Source organism: Coenobita brevimanus, chromosome 74, assembly GCF_032717465.1.
Source record: "Coenobita brevimanus isolate Jiangsu-jjx chromosome 74, ASM3271746v2, whole genome shotgun sequence".
NCBI lineage: Eukaryota > Metazoa > Arthropoda > Malacostraca > Decapoda > Coenobitidae > Coenobita > Coenobita brevimanus.
In genome coordinates, this window is record NC_137027.1 from 7,769,275 (window position 1) to 7,795,060 (window position 25,786).

The following is a 25,786-nucleotide window of genomic DNA, read 5'->3' on the forward strand; positions in this document are numbered from 1 at the left end:
TACCCGATGAGAATACGGGTCCCAGGCTCTGATGGGAATGAGGTAAAGTTGTTCCGACGATGAGAGGGTTAATAGCGACAATATTAACACGCTCAGGCTCCGGGTTAATGGTGACAATATTAACACTCAGGTTCCGATGGTCGTTTCCACTTGGATCAAAATCGTCTGGCGTTAGATGAAATAGTGTACTAGATTTGTTCCAACCATGAGAGAGGTAATTACTGTTCTCTAATTTTCAGTACTATTTTTATATCATTGTTGGTTTGATGCAGATAAAGCTTGCGGATAAAATATGCTTAATTCATCCGTAAGCTTTATCTGCATCAAACCAACAATGATATAAAAATATTGTAGTACTGAATATAATACATATGTATTATATAAGAATTTGATAAAGGGGAAAGGAAGAAATAATCCCGGAACTTTACCTCAGAATTTAAGTTCATATTTATTATTTGCCTTAGTGATCCTTGTACGGTTGATAGGCATTAATATGCTTTTGCTAATTAAGTAATATCGAAATGAATATAGTATGTTGTCTGTGCTCACTCACTCTCGGTAAAATGTATGTTGTTTGTGCTCATGCAGTGTCGGTACGAAAAATCTTAGTTTTGTTGTGTATTCAACGATCAGGTAAGGAAGTTTTTGGTGAAATACCATTGTTAATATTTACTGACATTGCAGAAATACTACGTACGAGTAGAACTCTATTATCCATGCTTCTATAGAACACTTGGATGTTTTTTTCTCACATAGTTCTTGATCATTCTGTAAACATACTGTAAAACTTTCTTTAAAGCTTCCAGTTCTTGGGACTACTCATGGTATTCTAGTCCAGGTAGTGTCAGACGATTTTATTAAGCTGAGATTGAGTTGTAAGAGGCTGTGGGTGTTAATCCTAGTACTGTACCAGTAACTCTTTCTTGGCTGAGGCAATTTTAGTGTTATGTTCCAGATAACGCCTGACGACTTTTATACAGCTGAGAGTAAGCCGAGGGAGCCTGACAGTATTAATGCATTAATTCATATCACCAGAATACTTAAATGAACAGTGATGTAGTGTCATTTATAGCTAATTGTAAAACACTACTTGAGGCACATAAAGAGCATGATCTATAAAAAAAAAAGTATTCTGTTTAATAATTTATTAGTAAAATTGAAATAAATACTTGTATGCATTCATATCTGTGAGTTTTGAGATAGGAGATTTAACTTTTGCTGTATTCATATAGTTTCGTGAATCATAACCTTGTGCTGTCTCAATACAGTCACTCGCAAGGTCTATCTCACTCCATATTGTAGTTACCAAAACCGAATGAACATTTTTATTGTTTTTATGGTAGATTCTTTTGTGTGTGAAAGTGCAACGATAATGATGATAGATGATGAGGAGGAGGAGACTCACATCATCATCATCATCAGCAGCAGCAACATCACAGCTGCTTTCTTGAATAAATATATATAAGTACTAGACAAGGTCGGAATTAGCATAACAAGGCCGGTTATCAAGACTCACGGAGAATCAAGAAAATATTAAGAGCGCTTTATCCATGTCTTAGTAACGAGGGGAAAATGTCGCATGTTATTACGTGAATCTTAGCCTAATATAAGGTTAACAAGGGAGAGTCTCAAGAACTGTCTTGGTGCACGCTCACGTAAGAGGTATTTTGTTTCAGTCTTGTTCTGGAGCCAGCACCACCTGCCTGTTGTATTTATAACTTACATCATCACCATCACAGCTGCTCAGTACCTGCCTACCGTTTCCCAGAGAACCCCTCCCCCCACCACCTCTTCCAACTGAACCCGTATTTATGAAAAATCTTAACCAATCCATGCGATAAATAGATCTCGACATCAGTGAATTTTTGTCAGGTTTCCTTTTGTTTAGTCGTATTTTTTCCGTTGTTATTCACTCTACTTTGGCTTTGAATGTTTGGTAATATTATTAAGAGAGACAAAAAAATCTTAGTCGCAACTTAAGCAATTTTTTTTATACGGTTCTTGGTGTCACTCTGAATACTCTGTCACCATCCGTATGAAGTGGAGTGGTTGCTGCAGAATAATCTTTCCTCAGATCTTTAACGCATTGTGGTTATCTTCCTGAATGACCTTGTGCAGTTGATAGGTATAAATCTAACTAACTAACTAGCTTGCCATCCACGACATGCTCTACCACCTTCCTTACACCCTGCCAAAGTCCCACCACCCTGTCAGTCTCCCCAACACTCTTGCCAACCTCCCTTACATATTCTGCTAGCCTCATTTCACTTTCCCAGCCTTTTTTCTATATGCTAGAATCTCCTTACCCTGCCAGTCTCTCTTCAACATCTTGCCAGCCTCTCTTACTCACCCTGTTAGCCTCCTGTCACTCTGCCAACATCTTTATAGCTGAATTCCCACACCCTGCTACCCTCCCTTCACCCTATCGCCCTCCACCCCATACCGTGCCAGCCTCCCTAAACACCGTCACGCATATTTTACACACCCTGTCACCCTTCACTTCATACCCTACCACCCACCCTTCACCCTGCCAACCTTAGTAAACACCCTGATAACTTTTAACCAATACCCTGCTGACCTTCCCTCACTTTACCAGTTTCACTTTGCTGATGTCTCTTTACCCGGCCAGCCTTTCTTCACCCTGTCAGCCTCCCTTCACTCTGCTAACTTCCCCTCATCTGCAGGCTACATACTCTAAATTCTAGCCTTCCACCCTATCATTTCATCCTACCTTCCTCCTCCACTCTCACCCTTCCAGCCTACTGTCTCCTCCTGCCAATCTCACCATGTACCCTGCCGCTGTTATTGCACCCTGTCCCTCTCCTTCCCATACCCTAGCAACCTCCCCTCACCCTGCCACCCTTCCTAACCGTGCCACCCTCTCCATACCCTGCCACCCTGCCACCCTCCACACACACATATCCACATTCCAATCAACAGGTTTGGCTGCAGGTTGGCTACGTATTTTAACCCTTACACTATTATGATGTATATTCTAGTTTTATTTTTGCTTTCCTCACATGATTTTATTTCAGGAGAGAAAGTTTAAACTGGAAAAGATAGATATACACGTCATTAACCCATTCAGTACGAGGGAGCTTTTCCGGAGACAGCAATGATAAAATAAAGACGCCATCGTAGTGAAGTGGTTAAGAGCAAGGGTGAGTCACATCTTCAGTTTGCTCTTATGGCACAACATTTACTCCCACGCGTCCCCACCCATGCCGTCCAAGTCAACAAACCCTTTACATATTTTTAAGGTTCCCGATCTAATGAAACAAGACAGCAACTCATTTGACTCTCTCTCTCTCTCTCTCTCTCTCTCTCTCTCTCTCTCTCTCTCTCTCTCTCTCTTTCATCAGTATTGCAAGATTTCGTCAGTCTATCACTTTCTGAACTAATGAGGGAAGACTGCAACCCATTTCGTTCTATTCTTCAGTGATGTAACAGGATTTCATTAGGTTTAGGACTTCGGGTTTTGGTGATCCTGAAGCCAAATTCCAGCCCATTTGATGTTAAGCTCCATGAATTTAGCCAGATCTCAAAAGACCCTAACTCCGCTCCAGTAGTCTACAGTACTGATAGTATATTTTCTGCTGAAGGACCGAATTTCATACTCGGCTAGAATTAACGGACCGTATTGAAGGAGAGGATGGGGGGTCTCAAAATCCTCCTGAATTCTTAAACTCATGACTTAGCAATTCTATGCCTAAATGACTCGTGTTCAGTCAGTAGGTGTATATTTTGATTAAGTCATGCAGTGTTGAGTGAGTGAGGTGAGACACAACACAAGAGAACACTGTATATAATATTACGATTTTTGTTACCTCCAGACGGTTATATTTATCATAGGATAGACTATTCGAATTTGAGAGGTTATATTCTCCATTAACCCCTTCAATATTGTGGTGCTCTCCAAAGCTGAATGGAATCGTCAGGAAATAGCATTAATAAAACAGATGATATCTCATCGAACGGAAGGCATAACAGTGTTAAGAACTTTATGGTACATTTATGACAGAGGAACAGTACATCACGTTCCTTTATATTGTTAGTATGTTTGTTCACGGTTGCTGAATTCCGACTGTAGCCTCATCACCCATAGAGGACAAAAATGAACTATGATATCATTATACAAATTACTAAAAAACAATGCTTTAAATTCATGTGACTCCTGAAGATGGCCGGATATAATTTGTTGATTTGCTATAACCTATTTGCTCCGAGGATTGATGGTTGCTTACTCCTGGTTCAAAGGGACTATTGACTGCGTTTGTGGTTGTTAAGTACGATTTTTTTTTTTTAACCTACTTTAGCCTTTTTGTAATGAAGATACCGTTTGCTTTTGCTATCTGCAGACAATTTTACTCAGCTTTGGATTTTTTTTATTTTTAACTGCGGGGGTTAGACATAGCCTTGAAGAACGCCTACGCTACGAAGGACCCATCATAGTTAAGATAATCGGACAACTAAAATGTAACTGGGGTTGATGGACGAATGAGTTTGGTGTCTAAGAATGTTTTGGTGCGGGGCTTGGTGTTCGTTCAGTATCCGTACGAATTAAGCCAGCAAAATTATTTGTTCATTCCATATGGGCAGGACATCTTCATAAAGTCGCATCTACCGTTGCAGTATATTAGGATACCTGCCCACCAAACTTTTCACCAATAAGTATCCGCTTCCACGGCCACCTTTGGCATTGTTGGTTTCGGAGGCACGCATCATTTATATATGTACTATTTTGATTATTACAGGATCAGTGATGATGTCCATACTGCCCAATAAAGCTTACCATGTTTGGGATTCTTTTTGCTTAGATACAGACAAATCAACTGTATGACCAGAATAGTACCCGGGTGGCAGGCTATCTAGAAGGTACAATACATAGTATCCACTCACCCGTTACCATTATCCGTGGCTGAAAGGAAGTCGTGACCAGGGTTACATACCTAACGATTTCCTGTTGGTTTGGGGTCCGGGCTTTTATAGACTGCACGAGTAAAAGGATTAATTAAACTTTCAATAACTCTCCCACTACGGGAGGCCCTTCTTAGGCTGAATTCAGTCATCTGATGGTGTGCTCATAGAGATGAGAAATACGTCATCGGATTAACTAAATTAGCTTCACTGCCATATTATGTTCATCAAGTACTAAACTCTTTAACTGCCAGGGTCCCTCTCAGTGGAAGAAAATTGTCTGGTAAGTAAAATTCCCAGCTCCACCATTTTTAGAGAAAGTTATACCCTAGATAACACTTGAAATCCCTGACTGCTAAGATATGACACAGTTTAACGAAATCTTCTAGTGTCAGCCTGAATGAAACGCCCAAGCATACTCTTCTCAGCGAAAGGGTTAATGACTGCAGCATCAACTTGCCCATCTGTACGTGTATCTGTATGTCACTCTTCGAAGCAGCCCATAATCACATCATCCCGATGACGTATTTCTCGTAATGTTCTTGCTACTCTCGAGCTCTTTTAATCATCTTAGCAGAGACTCAGGATCGAGGATGTTACATATAGCCTTCCTTAATAGCCTCACACCTAGAGGTTTCCCTAAGTCGAATAAAATCGTCTGGAGGTAGCAAGAATTAAAAAAAAAAAAATACAAATTCATATTACAGGCATTTGATCCTTGAATTAGGTGACGTATTCTTCTAAACCACAGTACCTCCAAATGTTTTTAATCATCTTCAGTCATCTTTAGGGGGATGACTCAGTGAATGATTCAGTGAAAGTTGGGTCGATCCCTTCTAGATCAAAACATCTCTCCAGACATAAATAAAAATAAAAAGGCCTATTACTCATCGAAAAAGCTTACTGACCCCATGAATCAGGTGACGTATTCTGCTGGGTTATTTTTTTGTACCTGCAGTAGTTTATATTCATCTTAGAGGATACCTTTTGTTGTGAGGAGATCAACGAAAGCTATATCTAACTCCCTGGTTCGAAAAATCTCTCACAAATAAATAAAATCGTCAAGAGACAACCACATTGTCATAGATAATACGTAGTCGGATTTTGGAGACCGAGGATAGGCCTTTCTTGGTAGACAGTGTTTATATATCGCTATAATGAAGCTCTGTACACAAGGTAAGCCATGTCTTCAAAAGGTGTTCTCGTGAAAGCATTATCGACATTCTCTGCCTAATCAGCGTTCTAAGTATTATTTTTGTTATTCAGAATAAATATTTCCAACATAAAAATATTTATAATCATCTTTCTAAAACAGATACATTGCTAGCGATATGCTATACCTTTCTAATCCATAGGTAAATAAAATTCATAAATTGTGTATTATATAAATGATAAACTGGTCAATACTGTGCTGTCTAAGGAAAGTAAGAACGGACTTAATTTTTTGTTAAACTATATTTTGTTGGTATATAAAAGATAATATCTTTATTGATGTGTATGAAGAAAATATAACAAAATGAGAGGAAAATATGAAGTACTGTTTGTGTCAAGTGCGTTACTTAAAAGCACTTGCGGTGGACAATGCCGGGGCCGGACTCATCGTACTCCTCCTTGGTGATCCACATGGACTGGAAGGTGGACAGAGAGGCAAGGATGGAGCCGCCGATCCAGACGGAGTACTTGCGCTCAGGAGGAGCAATGATCTTGATTTTAATGGAGGAGGGAGCCAGAGAAGTCATCTCTTTCTGCATACGATCAGAAATACCAGGGTACATGGTTGTGCCACCAGACAAAACGTTGTTGGCGAATAGATCCTTCCTGATATCAATGTCACACTTCATGATGGAGTCGTAGACGGTCTCGTGGATGCCAACGGATTCCATACCCAGGAAGGAAGGCTGGAAGAGAGCCTCAGGGCAACGGAAGCGTTCGTTGCCGATGGTGATGATCTGACCGTCAGGAAGTTCGTATGACTTCTCCAAGGAAGAGGAAGCTGAAGCTAGATTCAACTCATTATCGTAGTCGAGGGCAACATAACAAAGCTTCTCCTTGAAATCTCTTACAATTTCTCGTTCTGCAGTAGTGGTGAAGGAGTAGCCACGTTCAGTGCAGATTTTCATCAAATAAGCAGTCAGGTCACGGCCAGCCAGGTCAAGGCGACGAATGGCGTGAGGAAGGCAATATCCTTCCCATATGGGGACAGTGTGAGTGACTCCATCACCGGAATCTAAGACAATACCGGTGGTACGCCCGGAGGCGTACAGGGACAGCACGGCCTGGATGGCCACGTAAGTACATGGGCAGCCAAAAGTTTCAATCATGATTTGAGTCATCTTCTCCCTGTTGGCCTTGGGGTTGAGGGGAGCCTCAGTGAGGAGAACGGGGGACTCCTCAGGGGAGACGCGAAGTTCGTTGTAGAAAGAGTGGTGCCAGATCTTCTCCATGTCGTCCCAGTTGGTGATGATACCGTGCTCGATGGGGTACTTGAGAGTCAGGATACCTCTCTTGCTCTGGGCCTCATCGCCGACGTAGGCGTCCTTCTGACCCATACCGACCATCACACCCTGGTGACGAGGACGGCCTACGATGGAGGGGAAGACTGATCGCGGGGCGTCGTCTCCAGCAAAGCCACATTTACCCATGCCAGAGCCATTGTCCAGCACCAGGGGGGTCACGTCGTCATCCATGGTCGTGTAGTGTCTGTCCTGCAATTAGAATGGGGTTTTGTACAAAAACGGAAGCAACAGTGATTATAGAAAATATATTTTTTTTATAAGAATATGGTATAAAGAGCTGATAGACGAGGAATATTGACTAATGATATAAGCTTATACCAAATGGTATATGTTTTGAAATGACTAATATGACAGAGGCAAGAAAGTCACAGATTACTGACCCATTTCTGCAAATGGAAATGCTGAATTCTATGGTGACGGGGAAAAGCTGCTAACTTCAAGCCCAATAAATAAATATGAATATACAGTACTTGATATATGTTGATGATCATGGCATAAATATACATTCGTATTGATGCACATTTAAAAATTGCACATAACAAATATGACCTGCGCACTAATAATAATTATTGTGAGTGCCTAACAGCATTGACAACGAAACCTAAAAACACATAACTGTACTGTAATTTCTTACTCTGCTTTATAATAAAAGACGTGGACTAACATCCTTTATACTGTCGCAACTGTAATAGTAATTTTGATTAAAAACTTCCAATAATCAGTGGTAAGTAGTGTACAACAGTGCGTGGTGTCTCCATTCAGACAGAGGGCGATCCATAGCAAGGCTCCGGCTCACTGACAGCGTATATCAAGAATAAAGGAGACCCCGTGCACAGTCTTTCCTAACTTGTGCCGAAAAGGATATGAGGCATCTTACAGCACAAATACAAATCAGTGAGGCCACCATATTCCATGCCCTCCTCTGTTACACACACACACACACACACACACACACATATATATATATATATATATATATATATATATATTTATATATATATATATATGATAGATAGATACCCTTTTTTATTTTTTTTTTAGTTTTACGCTGTGTCCCCGTTTTCCGATGAGGGCAAAGGCGTTGCCCCTGAGTTGTGGGCTTGGTTTTGGGCCGTGTAGCACTTTCAGACCGGATACCCTTCCTGATGTCAACTAGTGACTCTTGGATGGACTCGAACCTCCGACCCTTCGGTGTGTGTGTGTGTGTGTGTGTGTGTGTGGTGTGTGTGTGTGTGTGTAATTCACCGGGTCGGTCAGGATCACTTGATGGTCGTGATCGTCAGCTTTTTACCCTCCCGGAAGGGAGCTGAGAGCTCATATAGTCCGATCTAAGGGCAAGGCTGTGACCTTCACACACACACCCGTCAGGTTGCTCGAGGGGGACAGTAACCACCCACTTCATCAGTGAAACTTTTCGCAACATGAGCGAGGCGCGAACTCCCGTCCACCAGTTGGCAAGCGAGAACGTTACCATTGCACCAACGAGCGGTGTAGGGTGGTAACCATACAACCAAACCATACGTGCTCCCTACGTGTCAACAAGTGGGTTGGTGGAGGGTTAGTGCCCCTCCCCGTGTGTGTGTGTGTGTGTGTTGCGAAAACGACAAGAAGGAGCACTCAGAATGGAACACCTGCTGCCAAGATGTTTAACCTTGCCCAGTGACCCTGAAGGTTGGCCGAGTGTACTCGTAAGATGCAGTTCATTAATAATTGCTCTTTTGTACAGTGTTTTCATTCTTTTAAGTCCTGCACATATGCTTTTTCCGATCCAGTCATATCTTTTGGCATGTTCAGTCACTAAACTGATAATGAATAGATTGCTGAAGGTAAGTAATGATATGCTTAACTCATTCAGGCTCTGATGGCACTTTCTTGGCCCAAGAAAATCGTCTGCGTTAGCGGGAATAGATTACTGATTTTCCTAACATGAAAGGTTAACGAATGCTATCCTCCTAGGTAGTTTTATATTCCCCGATGGTGGCCAGAGCAGATCTTTGTCTCTGACCTTGAATTTTGATGACTCAACTTTAAGCGACATTACCTAATATATATATATATATATATATATATATATATATATATATATATATATATATATATATATATATATATATATATATATATATTGGTGGTAGGTGGTGACGACCATCATCCACTCACTTGATGTAGTGCTGGCTATTTCTTCCTTAGCCTTTATCATTCTTTTTCTGTGCCTGCCCTCCTCTTTTTCCATTTCTCCCATCTTTCCTGTCACTTATTATTGCTTTTCTTTCCTTTACAGGTGGCTTTACATTGAGTGACAAGCCAAATGGTTTCCTGTAAGCCAGGAAACCATTTACAGCGCTGGTGGTAACCATACAACCAAACCATACGTGCTCCCTACGTGTCAACAAATGGGTTGGTGGAGGGTTAGTGCCCCTCCCCGTATAACAAATAACTCAAAGTCAAATGGCCACCCCTTACGGGATTGTGGCGTTTGGCAAAATATATATATATATATATATATATATATATATATATATATATATATATATATATATATATATATATATATATATATATATATATATATATATATATATATATATATATATATATATATATATATATATATATATATATATATATATATATATATATATATATATATATATATATATATATATATATATATATATATATATATATATATATATATATATATATATATATATATATATATATATATGTATATATATATATTCACTGGTCAGTAAAATCGCTAGGCGTTAGGCAGAGTGTAATTAGTACAATAAGTCGTCACCAGAAGTTTGTCTTTGACTGCCAGGATTTCTCACGACTGAACCAAATTTTCTGGGGTTAGTATAAATAAATTCCTAGGTGAGGCAGTAGCAGAGAAAGGATTAATAGCGATAGTCTGTGAGGCCTTTGACTGCTGGGATCTTTCTCGACTGAAAAAAAAAAAAAGTACATGGTTATAGCTGGAATGAACTACCCATGTGTTCGAACCACAACGAAAGATTTAAGCGTTACATAAAGGTATTGTACTCGGTCGCCATCACCGCCATTGCTCAGCCTCCAAGTTAAAACTGTGATAAGTCATGAGCCATTTTATGTACATGCATGCAGGCAGGAAAGCTATCCCACAAAGAAGCCATATGACCATTATGTACATCAAAAAGCGCCGTGGCTGGATGCGAATGAGAGAGATCTAGGCTGTTGTACAGCTGCGGACAAAAGTACTGATCCACTTCATAACGATAAATAGTCAGACAGTGAGCAACGACTTTCGAACCCGGTGATAGGATTCTCGGAGCCCAAAAAATTGCTTCAGAATATCATGTAAGAGTTTCAAATTGTTTGACTTAAAAGTGGACCGGTAAATATGGCCGGAACTGTATACCCACCCACCCACACACACACAAAGGGAAGGCAAGGGAAGGGAAGAGGGGGTGGAGTGAAGCACTAGCCAACACCGTCTCAATGAGTAAGCAAAAACCAATCAGCCTAATATATTTCCCCACTCACAGCCAAGACGGGATTAACTCTCTTAAGCTCCCACATTCATTCTCAGCAAATAAAATCATCAGGTGTTAGCTACAATAGAATACACGAGTTCTCCCCACCATGATAAGGGTAATGATTATAGTATCATGAAGCTTCTGTGGCTCATACTCATCTAAATACAATTGACTTTCGCTAGATGCAAGAAAATAAGAGAAAATACGAATATAAGAAGGTTAAAAATTGTCTCCTTTTGTTGCAACCAGAAGTTAATTTTTGGTAAAGGGTCCATAAACTTAGGACGAATTTGTTCATGAAGCAGTGTTGTTCATTTGCTTCGACCAATAGCTTCGATTCCGTGTCCGAACTACAATGCAATCAAGGTCATAAAATCCCCAAACAATACACCACAATTATCCACCTAATATTTATAGCAAGTCATTTAACTTTTCTCCCAGGAGAATCATTTCAAGAGATATCAATTGACAGCAAAACATACTAAGCCTTTCTTAGTTTGGAAGGATTAATCACCGGAGGGTACTGAGAAATGTAGGTGGTGGCTCATTAGACGAATTTATGTCACTGTCTCTACATAAAAAATAAAATAACGGTCTGAAGTGTCACGACTGCTGTGTAGTAAATTCAAACTAAGGCCAGTCCAAGAAAAAAACAACGTTCTGAGCTGTCACGAAGGCAATGTAGTGGAATTAGACTAAGGAAAATCCGTCCCATAGACAATCTAAGTTGACATGAATGCAGTGTAATAAGTCAAGACTAAGGCCTTTCCGTCTCTACAACTGTCACTGAAACGCGCGAGGACACAAGTCAAACTGTAGTGGTGAAAAGAAACACAGCCTCTTCCAACTGCATCACGTCACTCCGCAGTCCCCACTTTTGTCTCAGTCACCCCGTCAACCACCAAAGTTTAGAGAGCTTCAAAATCCGCAAAGTCAAAATGAAGAAGTCAGGTTAAACAGCAACGTCAGTATATACACAACAACATTATGTATTTCTGATAAATCTTGTGGACAGCTTCAACACACGGAAATCCTTACGTACCCTGAGCCTGGAGTGCACTAAAGGCTGAAGTGAAGAGCTGCCTCTTTATATACCCACCTTTCACTTCTCACGCATCCGCTACACTAAGAGATGGCTACAGTCGTCGTATTAGGCAGATATTTTCCTCAACAGGTGCGTGGGTGGGAGGCATATGTGCTCACCACGATATAAATATGTCTCAAGGTTGACCTCCCATACATCGTAAAGAAGCAAAAATTCCACATTCTTGGGTTAACCGGCACCGACAAGGGCGCACGTCATACAACGATTTCGAGGGTGGCATATAAAATCTGGGAACGACTTTTAGTTCCTTGGTCGTTTATGAAGCTCATAATTTCTGGCACACAAAGAGAAAAGATTGGGATTATTGAACCTTATGGTTGAGAGGAAAGCAAATCCAATTATTAGGTGCTTTCATAGAGACGAGGTGTCCAAGAAAGATGTAAAGCAGTATTATTTCCTGCGGTTTCTCACTCCCCTCCCACCTCCTCTGAGATGATCACCAGCGGAGAAAAAATATTTATTCTCATTTATAAGTCTTCACCCGCTGATTACTCAGTCATAATTCACGTCACGATTCTTGCTTACTTTTTACTATCTTTCCATTTGAAGCAGCTAGACAGTCTCCCTCATAGTAGGGTTAGGGATTTTATATATGGCCTCTCTTGTTACAGTCTCTTATAATTACTCGGGTGCCCTTGACAACCCTGTGTTCCTCCACGACATCTGTGTAGATTAATGTCATGTACCTCATTCTTCAGGTTTTGTAGCGTGTGTAGGTGTGATGACTAAGAGGCCCTCATACCTATGCTAAGAAGTATTCTATCTTAGGTGCTTGACAAGGGGCTGGCACGGGATTGCTCGCTCAGGTGTGGGGGTCGAGCACTGTATCTGCCACTCATGCATCTTCCATTAGTTCCCTTTTTTCAGACATCACCACCCACCTTCGTTCCCATCCTGACGCCCCCACTCTGCCTCGCTCCTCAACACCCCTACCTGTCCCCACACACCCTCCTCCACCTTCCCCTGTCCATCGTCGCTTGGGTGCTATGACTTGTTCTGTCAGCACTTAGCTCCTGGGCAATATTTTTCCAACCACACTCTCAACCTGACACTCTGAATCATTCGCCACCCTTGGTATTTATTCAGCATCATCATTCCTTATGTCTTCCAGCTCTCTCTTTCTTCATTGTGTCACCATCCCATTGCTCGTAGTTTCATTTCACACACACACACACACACACACACACACACACACACACACACACACACACACACACACACACACACACACACACACACACACACACACACACACACACACACACACACACACACACACACACACACACACACACACACACACACACACACACACACACACACACACACACACACACACACACACACACACACACACACACACACACACACACACACACACACACACACACACACACACACACACACACACACACACACACACACACACACACACACACACACACACACACACACACACACACACACACACACACACACACACACACACACACACACACACACACACACACACACACACACACACACACACACACACACACACACACACACACACACACACACACACACACACACACACACACACACACACACACACACACACACACACACACACACACACACACACACACACACACACACACACACACACACACACACACACACACACACACACACACACACACTGCAACTCACATCACAACCCACTCTCCTCCATCCCACTTACACCGTATCTTACGATCACCACCTTTCACCCACACCTGCCTAAAACACACACACACTCTCTCTCTCTCTCTCTCTCTCTCTCTCTCTCTCTCTCTCTCTCTCTCTCTCTCTCTCTCTCTCTCTCTTTCTCACAGATCCACTCTCTCCAACTCACATCACCACCCACACTCCTACTCACTCGCTCCACCTGCCTTTCCGATTATGTCCCATCTCATCTTGTTGTTCTTGCTCTCTCCTCCCCTCCTCCTTCCTCGTTCCCCCTCATCACTCTTCTTCTAGTCTCACGCACCTGACTGCAGCTTTTACAAATGTTGATTTAACCAGCAGATGCCTGAGGAATTTTAGCAGCATTTCTCTAATTAATATGAGTTTTATCCCCCACCGGGTCGTGAGTTATGTGTGCATGATTTCACTTGCTATTTATGGCGTCCAGAAAAGCACACACCTGTGATCGATTCCAGAAAGCTTATGGATATTATTCTGAACCATCGTGGGGGAAGTTTGCCGCAGTAAACTAACCTCAATTCCTGTTGTTTATTTGTTGTCCTTCGAGTTAATGATCAACGTAAGCACATACATCTCCTCCTTACGAAGCTCTTCTTATGCAAGGGCTCTCAAAAATATTTCAAGAACCTCGCAACCTTCTCAGCAGCTTGGCAGGGGATCTCTCATTAACTTCTCTATTAAGAAGGCAGAGGACGTACTTTAATATCATACTTACTTCCTCCAGACTATTTTACTCAGATTAGGAGAGACGTCTGATAGTAAAGAAATCAGAAACCAACTCCATCAACTCTTTTATTAACCCCTTTTACTAGAGAAGTCTCCCTTATAACCTGTAAAATCGCCTGAAGATAGTAACATTGACCTAATTAAATAAGTCATCTCACTGAAGGGTTTGGTTGAGATCGTCTGAAGGAAGCAAGAATAAAACAAAAGAAGTTATCTAATTCCATGGGTCAGTTTAAATTGTCTGCTGATATGAAGAATAAAAGTAGTCATCAAACATATTGGATTAGACTTCTTGTAGACTTGGGGTGCAGGGTGGGGAGGTGGATACTGACAGGTTTGATGTCTTTTTTTTTACGATCAGGAGAGAAGGTGGATGGGAATTATGTTGATGTCTGTGTGTTGGCAGAGCGGAGGTGTTGGTGCAAGCAGTAACGATCATGGGGTGAATTAGGTGGAGAAAAGAGGTCAGGAGAATAATGATAATGCAGATTCGATACGAGTTGTTTGCATTATACTTATGCCTGAATGTTGTCAAGCCTGAGGTACCAGTAGATAATAATGGGTCGATAGAAATACTGATGTTTGCTGGAGATATGCTTCAATGTGGATTTTTTTCTTTATGATTACGAGCGATGAGGATGCCTGTGTGTTGGCAAGGCTGAGGTGTTGATAGATGTTAACGAGTTTGGACGAAAAATAGATGCCGGCTTGATTGCAATGCTGACGGGTTTTATGGTTAGGAACTCTGAGGCCCTGATATTATATAGATGTCTGTGCGTTGGCAGGGCAAAGATGATGGTGGATGTTAATAAGTTTGACCAGATTTAGGTGCTTGTTGGCTTGTGGCGATGACAGGGTTCGATGTGAGAATGTATACAATTTTTTTTTTCCTACGATGAAGAATGGTGAAGGTCAGGTTTTATATTAATGTCTATGTGTTATTACAAGGCTGATGTGTTGTTAGATGGTGATGAATTTAGAAATATAGATGTTTGCTGGACTGTGTTGCTCAGAATTTGATTTGTTTTCTTTATGATAGGAATGATGGGGTTTTGGTAAATTTGCCTCTTTATAAGCTGGCAGGGCTGAGGTTTTCGTAGATGCTAGTGAGTTTAGGACATAATTATATAGATCCCCTCTGAACTGAGACAATGGCAGTATTCGACGCTTGTTTTATGAAGGGAAATGATGAGGGTTGGGCACCATAATGATACTGCGTGTTGGCTGGGCTGGTGTATTGGTATAGGTGGTAACGATCATGAGCTGAGTTGGGTGATTTTTTCATTGGTGAGGGATTAGGTATAATATTAATGTGTGTGTGTGTGTGTGTGTGTGTGTGTGTGTGTGTGTGTGTGTGTGTGTGTGTGTGTGTGTGTGTGTGTGTGTGTGTGTGTGTGTGTGTGTGTGTGTGCGTGCGTGCGTGCGTGCGTGCGTGCGCGCGCGCTGCGATTTAGGTAGTTAGCAAATTTAGGTAGAAAATCAGATGCTTGCAGGACTGATGTTCGCTGGATTCAGATTCTGACAGTTTTGAATCTTTTTTTTTAATCATCTAGGATGATAAAATATTGGCATTTTTGGTTGCTTAAGAGTTGGTGCGGCTTAGATGGTAACGAGTGCCGGTAGAATTAGTTGCTTGGAGGACTGAGATATTGGGAGATCTCTATTGCCCTCATTATGTTTTGTTAAAGATATAAATGACGAGGTTACTGTATTGTATAATCTGTTTTAGCAGGGTTGAAGAGTTATTGGTATATGTTTTGCAGTCAGGCAGAGTTAGATGTTTCTAGGACTGACGTTTGCCTGACTGGGAGTGTGGCAACTCAATATTGCGCTCAGTGTGAATGCTTATATTGGGAACAGATTAGGTCCCAGTACTGCATGACTGTGTGTTTTGGCAAGGGTGTGGTGTTGTGGGTAGGTGTTATCGAGTGTGGGTAGAAACAAAGCACTCATATTACAGAGATGGTGGCAGTTTCATTTTCCCTCAGTGTCAATTGTAACGTTGAAAGCTACTGAGGTCTTGGTATCATATAATTGCCTGTTTTCTGGCAGTGTTGGTAGGTGGTAACAAATTTGGACAGAATTAGATGCTTGTATGAGTTACATATAGCTCTATTTTGCCCTCACTGTGGTTGCTTACGTTGGGGAATGGTGATGTGTTGGTACTGTAAGTTCATGTGTGCTGGCAAGGATGAGATATCGTTGGCTGGTGTTCGCGGGTTTGGGGAAGGTAAGAGCACTAACAGTACTGAACTGGCAGCAGCTGTGTAATGCTTTCAGTGCGAATTATTAATGTTCGTATTTAAATTGTTTTTTTATTTTATAATCATGTGCTTTGGCAGTGCTAAGGTGATGTTGGTAGGTGCTAATAAGGAAGGGCAAAATTAGATAGACTACTTGCACAACTGAAGCGTTGTCAGCTCTATTTCGCCCTCTGTTTATGTTGGTGAATGGTGATGTTTTGGTACTCTATGATCGTGTGTTTTGGCAGGGTTGAAGTATCAGTGGTAGGTGTTGGCTGGTACGAGGAAGATCAAAGCACCCACGATACTGAGATGGCACCAGCTGTGTGTTGCCTTTAGTGTTGGCCTTGAGACCGCATACGTGTTGGCATTTATTTATTTTAATGTTTATTTACCTTTTTCCAAGGAAGGAGCGGCTAATTCCTTCCAGTGGCAGAAGTTTCTTCCTAACCTGGCTAAAATTGTCTGGAAAGAACGAGGTAAGTATTTAAAGAGTCATGGTACTGACTGGGTTGTTGTTGCCCATTTAAAATCTGTTCATTACCAGGGGTTTCTCCTCCAGATAAACAAAATCCACCGATATAGTAATTATATTAAAATAAAGCCTTGGTACTGAAGGGATTGATGGGTATTGTTTCTAACCCATTCCTCATCACAGGTGTCTCCTTAACCCCCAGTCCGATGGCGTATTTTGTGCTATATTTCATAAGCTTCAGGTTTTCTCATTCAGCTGGGGAGGTACTTTCCAAACTGAAGGAAGTAGATAACACCTTCATTAAATACTTTAGTGCCTAAGATCTTGCCTAAGCTAAGAAAATCCGTGTGGAGATGACGAATATAATGAAAAGTAGGTCATCGGATCGAAGGGGCCAATGACTTCATGAGGCGGTAGGAAGGATCAGATACAGAGGACGTCGAGGTAGTAAATGGGATCTTGTTTGCGTGCTGGTGGTCTTGGGGTGTTGGCGGTTTTGGGGTAATGAGAGGAGTGTTTTGGCAGTGTATGGGTTGGCAGTGTATGGGTTGGCAGTGTTTAGAAGTCGGGAGGTCTGAGGTGTTGACAATCGTTAGGTTGGCTGGGGTAGGGCGTTTGTAGTGGTGGGTGGTGTCTCGAAGGTGATTTGTGCGTCTGTGTGTCGCATTTTAAGTGGGTTTGGAGACTTCCCAGTACATCTTCTTCAGCGATTTATGTTGCCTGTTGCACATTAACCCTCTGAATCCACTAATCTTTTTTTTTTTTAGCATATCATTCTTAAACAGAGAATTTTACTTAGCTGAAGTTAGACTCTTCGAACTGTAAGGATTAAATATGACGCTTCATTGATCCCTATAAGCAAGAGATCTTTCCCAGGCTGAATATAGTCGTCTGGATGTAGCAATAATGATATGAAAAGTCATCGAAGTGAATGCATTAATACCTTCCTCTGTCACTGATGCAAGCTATGTCGATATCAAAACCACAGTAATAATAATAATAATAATAATAATAATAATAATAATAACAATAATAATAATAATAATAATAATAATAACACGTAAAGAATATTGTGTTACAAAGCCTCCGGAGGGGAGGAGGTGGCTGAATCGGTATATAGGTGGTCTGCAGTCCCAATGTACCCAGGGTTGAATTCCCGCTGGGGCGGGGAACTCTTGAAGGATCTGAATCTCATAAAGCAGACTTAATGATCTACCAGAAGACTCGCCAACATGTAGCAAAAATCCCCACCTTCCCAGCTAATTCCTATGAGACAGCCCTAGCATAGACGAGTATTCAGTGTGGACAGTGGGTGTTAGCGCCTGAGAGGTGACATGTGGAGGTGTATGGTATGCAGGATATATGAGCTTTGGGAACAGGCTGTGAAGCCTATGCCCCGAGTCGGACATAGTCATGGTAGTGTGAGTTCTTGCCATTTTGTGAGGCCTCCTGGAGTCAGGAAGACGACAGTAGTGGTGGATGGTGGTCGTTGTTTGTGTTGTCTTGCATGCATTCTGTGTGTGGATTGTTGCCAACATATGTGAGTGTAGGGGTGCCCTTGTGTGTGTGTGTTGTTTTTTTTAAAGTGGTATTTATATAAAGGTACGGTTGTCCTTGAAGTGTTGGTGTCTTATCAGTGATGGTTTTCTGTTGTATTGTTACCTCACTCTTTCCTTGCGTAGAAGAAGAGGTCGGGATGATGATGATGATGATGATGATGATGATGATGATGATGATGATAAAGATGATGATGAAGATGATGATACGAGTACAGTGCATAGGAAATACACCTAACAGAAGGCCTATTGGGCCACAATGAGATTATTTGTTTTTAAAAATCTATTACGATCTAACCAACATGTATGAGAGAAGGTTAGAAAATATTATAATGACGTATAACTATTGCTCGGCTGCCATTGTTGCGTTACTATTAGGTCTAAAGGACTGTCAAGGTTGTGGTACTGAGACTGTGTGGGTGAGCTGTCTATCCATCACCAGACGCTTAATTACAATCTTCTCCCAATGTAGCTGCAACAGAAGCGCCCCCAAATCAATTCTCTCACCACTAAACATTCCCTCTGACGTCTCCATTAAAAAAAAAAAAAATCATATACGTCTTAGCTTTACTGTTGCACGTCTTCCTTGATCTTCCTCATTTTAGTAGCCAGAGCAGTGTATATGGAATTGAGTTCTGTAGTTCAGTGGCGAAAATAAAGCAAGAATAACAGAGAGGAAGGTATTCCCCGTCCAGTAAACCTTCGAAGGAAAACTGGATGAAGAAAATAAGAAGGAACAATGTGTAGTATGGAAAAAACTTGATGTGGAAATTTCACAGATAAGGGCGAAAGGAACATTTATTTCATGCATTTGAACCTATAATAAAGGTAGTAAATGTTATAATTTTGTCCAGAGTGTTTACGGTTTGGCACGAGTTCTGTGCAAACCTTTGTAACCTATTCTTGAAACTCTGAATCGAAATAGCGCAAAGAACATCGGTGGGTAGCTTATTTAACTTATTAATTGCTGCTTCTAAATCAGTTTCTACCAATTTCCACACTACAGCAGAAATTTTGTGGCTGTTCTTTCCCGTATGATCATTTTAAAACCCTTCTAGCATTGCTATTAAACACCAAAATGTAGTAACCGTGGATTGACAACGGTCATGGTGTGTGTGTGTGTGTGTGTGTGTGTGTGTGTGTGTGTGTGTGTGTGTGTGTGTGTGTGTGTGTGTGTGTGTGTGTGTGTGTGTGTGTGTGTGTGTGTGTGTGTGTGTGTGTGTGTGTGTGTGTGTGTGTGTGTGTGTGTGTGTGTGTGTGTGTGTGTGTGTGTGTGTGTGTGTGTGTGTGTGTGTGTGTGTGTGTGTGTGTGTGTGTGTGTGTGTGTGTGTGTGTGTGTGTGTGTGTGTGTGTGTGTGTGTGTGTGTGTGTGTGTGTGTGTGTGTGTGTGTGTGTGTGTGTGTGTGTGTGTGTGTGTGTGTGTGTGTGTGTGTGTGTGTGTGTGTGTGTGTGTGTGTGTGTGTGTGTGTGTGTGTGTGTGTGTGTGTGTGTGTGTGTGTGTGTGTGTGTGTGTGTGTGTGTGTGTGTGTGTGTGTGTGTGTGTGTGTGTGTGTGTGTGTGTGTGTGTCATTCAAAAATTATTGAACAATGAAAAAATTAAGGATCTGTTGGACAGCTGAACCCGGCAAATATTGTAGATATGAGGCTATTAAAAAGTTGGACACTGATTGTATGAAATGACCTGACCTCGGCAAAGGCGAACAACGAATGTAATCTCTTACTTAGCTTCTTCTGTTATATTGATTTTGTAACCTTCTCAGGCTGGGGGCACCATTTTGATTTTACAGCTTCCAATTTTTGACGATTGCATTCAGGGGGAGAGATTTTTCTAACTGGAGGAATTACATATACCCTTCACTAGCCCCTCCACTGCTATCGACTTCTTCTAAGGCGAAAAAAATTGGCTGGAGGGAGAAGGAACAAACTACATATAAAGACAGTTCCATGCACTGAGCTCCATCATACATCTAAGTTCTGTTGTTTTGGTGTCAGAAGTGGGATACTACAAAGGGACGCAAACAGCAACAGGCTTAATGGTCCTTTTGCCCTTGTCTTTGAAGAAGTGTTGAGAGTGTTGCTGTTTTGGCGTTGCTGTTGAGAATGACGGAAGATGATTAATATTCCAGTTTGAATGACAACTACTGAGCCAAGAGCAACACTGAAGTTTGTCTATTACAAGACGCTTCATCTTATGGGGTATTGTCTCAACTAAAGGACATCTGGTCTGTGGCGTCTGTCCTTCAGCAACGATCCCATCTCCCGAATAAAACTATATTTCTGTTGTTTACTGAAATTCACCTTACATATCACAAAAAAAAAGTCTGTTCCATATATAGTTGTCTGCAGGTGATGTTTACATAGCCCAGTGTTGGACATTTATACCTCTCAGTCGCGGTCCATGTCTGAAGATTTACCGCCTAATTTCATGCCCAGCGTTTACTGGCAGTGAAGTTAGGTTGTGGTGCTCAGCCTTTAAAGTGCTGTGTATCCGATCAAGCCAGCTTGTACAGTTGTGTACCCCATTCCACCAGCCCTCTAAAACTAAACACAAAGACAAAATTTATTGATATATTTCATTATCATAATTAAAACTATCACTTGGGTGCTATAAGAATGTCCAACATTTAGTCAGAAAAAAAAAAAGTCTGGTATTTATAATTAATTTGGCAAAGAACATTGCTAAACATTATACTGGGCAAGCTTGGTGGCGTGAATATTATTTGTTGTCTGTATCTACCAAGCACCCGGCCAGCCTTGTTTTTCTTAAGACGAGACTGGCAGTGTGGTTAACAATGGTTTCTGCAACTGAGCTGAAGTCACCTCCATTACGTGTGACTAAGAACTGGATTTGTGTATGAGTATTTTTCTGAGAAAGGGTAGAGAAGATACTGAATAATTCTTGGAATTCATCCACATATTATCCAAAAAATATGAAGGTGGTTTGCATACAGCCAGCCGGTGAAAACCACTGGGCTAGAGAGAGGCGCTTGAATATAATTATACTTAATGGGAAGAACTCAGATGGAAATGTTTCTTGTGTTGAACGATTTCATGTATAAATACAGGCGAACCTTTGCTGTTCATCCAGTCGCTCTACATCATTCATTGAGTCAAGTTATTTTTTACCTTCAGTGCATCAGTAAAATGTGTGTCGGTCATTAACCACTTGACCACAAAAATTCTTGGTTCTTCTCCCAGTGCCTTGATCGTTGTTTTTTTTTTTTTTTTTTTTTTTCCAGACAGCCCTCTTCCATATATGACTGTATTGACGAAAGGTAATTGCTGATTTTTTTCTTTATCTGGTTATAAGCAAACTTGCTTAAGAATAGGTCAAGAAATTGATTTGTGAACGGTACATATCGAGGGAATCTCACACTCACACACACACACACACACACACACACACACACACACACACACACACACACACACACACACACACACACACACACACGTGTGTGTGTGTGTGAGTGTGTGTGTAACAATGTTGCCGGTGTTATACTGTCAAACATCCGTTAACGTTTCTGCTAAGCTTGGGCAAATTATGAAGCTTTTATAAGTAACGTTGCCAATTAGTGAGAATGGCTGGATGTAAGACATCAGAATATAAGGTGTGTTCAGCTCAGAGGAGATGAAGTACAGTCTTGATTGGCACTTTCTTCTTTCTTCTTGCTTCTAAGTACAGAGCACAGGAATTCCACAGAAAATTTCTATGAAGGCAAACCTATTTTTACTATCACAGTCGTTACTTATTACTTTTAGGAGTATAAAAATACTTCAAAATCATATGAATATATTTTTATATATTCCATACAGCAAGTACATTACACGTTGGCAGACTGATACTAACTTATCAGCCTCTCTGTCAGTCTGTCACCTCATCTTGTCTGCCATTCCTTCCCATTATTGTCTGTCTTTGTATTTCATCCTTTCTTCTACCTTGCTCTCTGGAATTTTTCTCTTAGTCTCATCTCTGTTTTCAGCAGTTTCTTCTACCGACTGTGTCTGTCCAGCATTCTCTCTCTGTCTGACTCTAGACTGTCCCACTTTCTATTTGTTGTTCGTGTATGCGTGCACGTAAAGGTCATGTCTATGTCTGTTTGTAGGTCGTGTCTGAGTCCGTGCGCTGGTCGTGTCTGTCTACGTATAGGCCGTGAGTGTGTGAGTCGTGTCCGTGTTTGTGTGTAAATTTTCCCTTTGTGTCTCGTTTTTTTCGTTCTTCTTGCTCTCTGTATACCGTCACGCAGCTGTTGTACAAATACAGAAACCTAAACCATAGTAATTACGTATTTATATTAGAATCTATTATTGTCCGTAAAGACCTTAACATAACCCCGCCTCCCCGTTTTGGTCTTAATCTGCTCGCTTCCCTTAAAAATATTTCCATTATATAATTCAAAATATTATTATGAAACAAACCAGTCTTTATCCAAGAGTTGATGTCATCTTCATTTAAATTTTCTATAGGCCTAATTATGAAAGGGTGGTCAATGATACATAGGCTTTCGTTAGTCAGAATTATCAAGTGAAAACCTATGAAGAATCGAAACAGGATTATCACATTCTGAGTGGGGGGTGATGATAACAAATTTAGGTCATGTGGAGGTATGCTTATAATTCTGAATCGAGGAGGTTACGGAAAACCCTTATTTTTTAACTGATATTCATGGAAAGCCTTTGGTAATTTCATTTGAACAGCCAACAACCAGCTTTATAGAATAGTGTCAGTTACGACGTAGAAGCCAGACTTTCTCTACCTTCTCCATGGTAGTTCAGAAAGTAGAATATAAAATGAGGGTTTGCCTTCTTCACTTGTCAAGGTTTAAGCACATAGTACATCGGGATTTAGGCATATTTCAGTCACTAGGGTGAGCTAGAGGATATTGCTTGTGTTGTAGTTCTTATTTCAGTATCATTTCACACAAAACTGCACATCAGTTCGATTACATTTAGAAGCACTTGCGATGAACCACTGCAGGTCCTCCTTCGTCATAATCCTCTTTGGAGATCCACATTGTTTGGAAGGTGGACAGAGAGGCTAGGATGGAGCCACCGATCCAGACGGAGTACTTGCGCTCAGGAGGAGCAATGATCTTGATCTTGATGGTGGAGGGAGCCAGAGAAGTGATTTCCTTCTGCATGCGGTCAGAAATACCGGGATACATTGTAGTTCCCCCTGACAACACATTATTAGCATACAGCTCTTTTCTTATGTCAACATCGCACTTCATGATAGATGTATAGACAGTTTCATGAATCCCAGGACTCTCCATCCCAATGAAGGAAGGCTGAAACAACGCTTCGGGGCAACGGAACCTCTCACTTCCTATGGTTACAATTTGACCGTCGGGAAGTTCATACGATTTGTCCAGTGATGAAGATGCTGTGGCTACTCCCATTTCGTTTTCAAAGTCGAGTGCAACGTAGCATAATTTTTCTTTAACATCACGCACAATCTCACGTTCAGCAGTGGTGGTAAAGGAGTAACCTCGTTCTGTCATGATTTTCATCAGGTAATCTGTCAGGTCACGGCCAGCCAGATCAAGACGAAGGATGGCGTGAGGAAGGCAATATCCTTCGAAGATAGGAACACAATGAGACACACCATCACCGGAGTCCAGCACGATACCAGTGGTGCGACCAGAGGCGTACAGGGACAGCACGGCCTGGATGGCCACGTACATGGCTGGAGTACCAAATGTTTCAAACATAATTTGCGTCATTTTCTCACGATTAACTTTCGGATTTCGTGGAGCTTCTGTGAGAAGAACAGCACAGTCTTCAGGAGCAACGCGAAGTTCGTTGTAGAAGGTGTGGTGCCAGATCTTCTCCATGTCGTCCCAGTTGGTGATGATACCGTGCTCGATGGGGTACTTGAGAGTCAGGATACCTCTCTTGCTCTGGGCCTCATCACCGACGTAGGCGTCCTTCTGACCCATACCGACCATCACTCCCTGGTGACGAGGACGGCCTACGATGGAGGGGAATACGGCGCGGGGTGCGTCGTCGCCTGCAAACCCTCCCTTCACCATACCGGACCCGTTGTCCACCACCAGGGGCGTTGGTTCTTCGTCATACATGCTGGTACCTGCAACAGTCGAGTATTAGTCGTGTTTCCTAAACTGCATCAGTATGTTGAAGTATTTTCATAATTTATTCTTGCCACCACTAGACAAATTCATTCCCTTTAGAAGAGCACCCGAGTAGCGAAAAGGTTAGTGAAGTCCCTTTGTCACTGAAAAAAAATCATTTGGAGAGAGCAGTGATTAACTATAGCTGTTTTACCTTTACTTGATCCAGATTTTTGTCCTTCTGCAGCTTACTTTACGTGACTCAGTGACAGAATAATGCAATACTGTGGCTCTGCTTCCTTTCCACAGCACTTCATTGTGACTTGCATCGTAGTGTTGTGTTAATCGGTGGTTACAACTCAGCATTCAAGATGAAGAGATGGCATTTTTAGGCTAAATTAGAGTAAAAAGGTATAACAACTGCGTCACAAGATCCAAAAGGTAAAGCTGACGCACATTTAGAAGTTACATAACCTCAACAGCATTCAGCATTCTGTGATTATCACATATAGATATATTTCGTATTCACTTTCAAATCACCAGGTGGTCGCGTGTATTATTACCTCACTCTTCCAAGGATAAGTTGGCCAAATCCGTCCAGCCAGCTTAAGTGATCCCTCGCCTGGCACCAGCTGACGGAGGACTGCTGGTCACTATTCTCTGTCGCCACCACACGGCATCCACCATCTCCAAGGACCATATTCACAGACTTAAGTTTAAAATGTGTGTGACATTTTCCTGTTTACAATTTTATCTTCACTGATACAACTATGAGTCACTTTGCAACTAAACTGTAATGAGAATTAAAATGGAAATGCAACAAAACCCATTACTTCATGGTAATAATTAACAGAGAGGGAGATTTATCTGTTGTAGAAACTAAATAAGATTTTTTGTGAATACACCCCCAGGTTTACGATGTAGG

At 41.4% G+C, this 25,786-nt stretch overlaps 4 protein-coding genes across 5 annotated transcripts in view; 1 reads left to right on the forward strand and 3 right to left on the reverse strand.

Moving 5' to 3' along the window:
* LOC145407727 (actin-3, muscle-specific-like) overlaps positions 1 to 25,786 on the reverse strand; it is an 86,481-nt gene that overhangs the window by 13,348 nt on the left and 47,347 nt on the right. The window lies entirely within an intron of this gene.
* Positions 6,246 to 12,016, reverse strand: LOC145407740 (actin, muscle-like). Its single transcript, XM_080278613.1, has 2 exons — positions 11,997 to 12,016; positions 6,246 to 7,622 (listed from the first exon to the last, which is right to left on the reverse strand). The coding sequence occupies exon 2, from the start codon at positions 7,602 to 7,604 to the stop codon at positions 6,477 to 6,479; it is 1,128 nt and encodes a 375-aa protein (XP_080134739.1). The 5' UTR covers positions 7,605 to 7,622; positions 11,997 to 12,016; the 3' UTR covers positions 6,246 to 6,476.
* Positions 23,740 to 25,786, reverse strand: part of LOC145407730 (actin, cytoplasmic 1-like) — a 49,263-nt gene continuing 47,216 nt past the window's right edge. Inside the window, exon 2 of one of the 2 annotated variants that reach the window (XM_080278604.1) lies at positions 23,740 to 24,761. In XM_080278604.1, coding sequence (XP_080134730.1) covers positions 23,740 to 24,738 — 999 coding nt within the window. In that variant the 5' untranslated portion in view covers positions 24,739 to 24,761. Of the gene's footprint in view, positions 24,871 to 25,786 lie in introns of those variants that run through there. The other variant, XM_080278603.1, reaches the window with a different exon arrangement.
* Positions 24,615 to 25,786, forward strand: part of LOC145407726 (actin-2, muscle-specific-like) — a 55,679-nt gene continuing 54,507 nt past the window's right edge. Inside the window, exon 1 of the mRNA XM_080278599.1 lies at positions 24,615 to 24,624. The gene's annotated coding sequence lies outside the window, so the exon portion shown is untranslated. The remainder of the gene's footprint in view (positions 24,625 to 25,786) is intronic.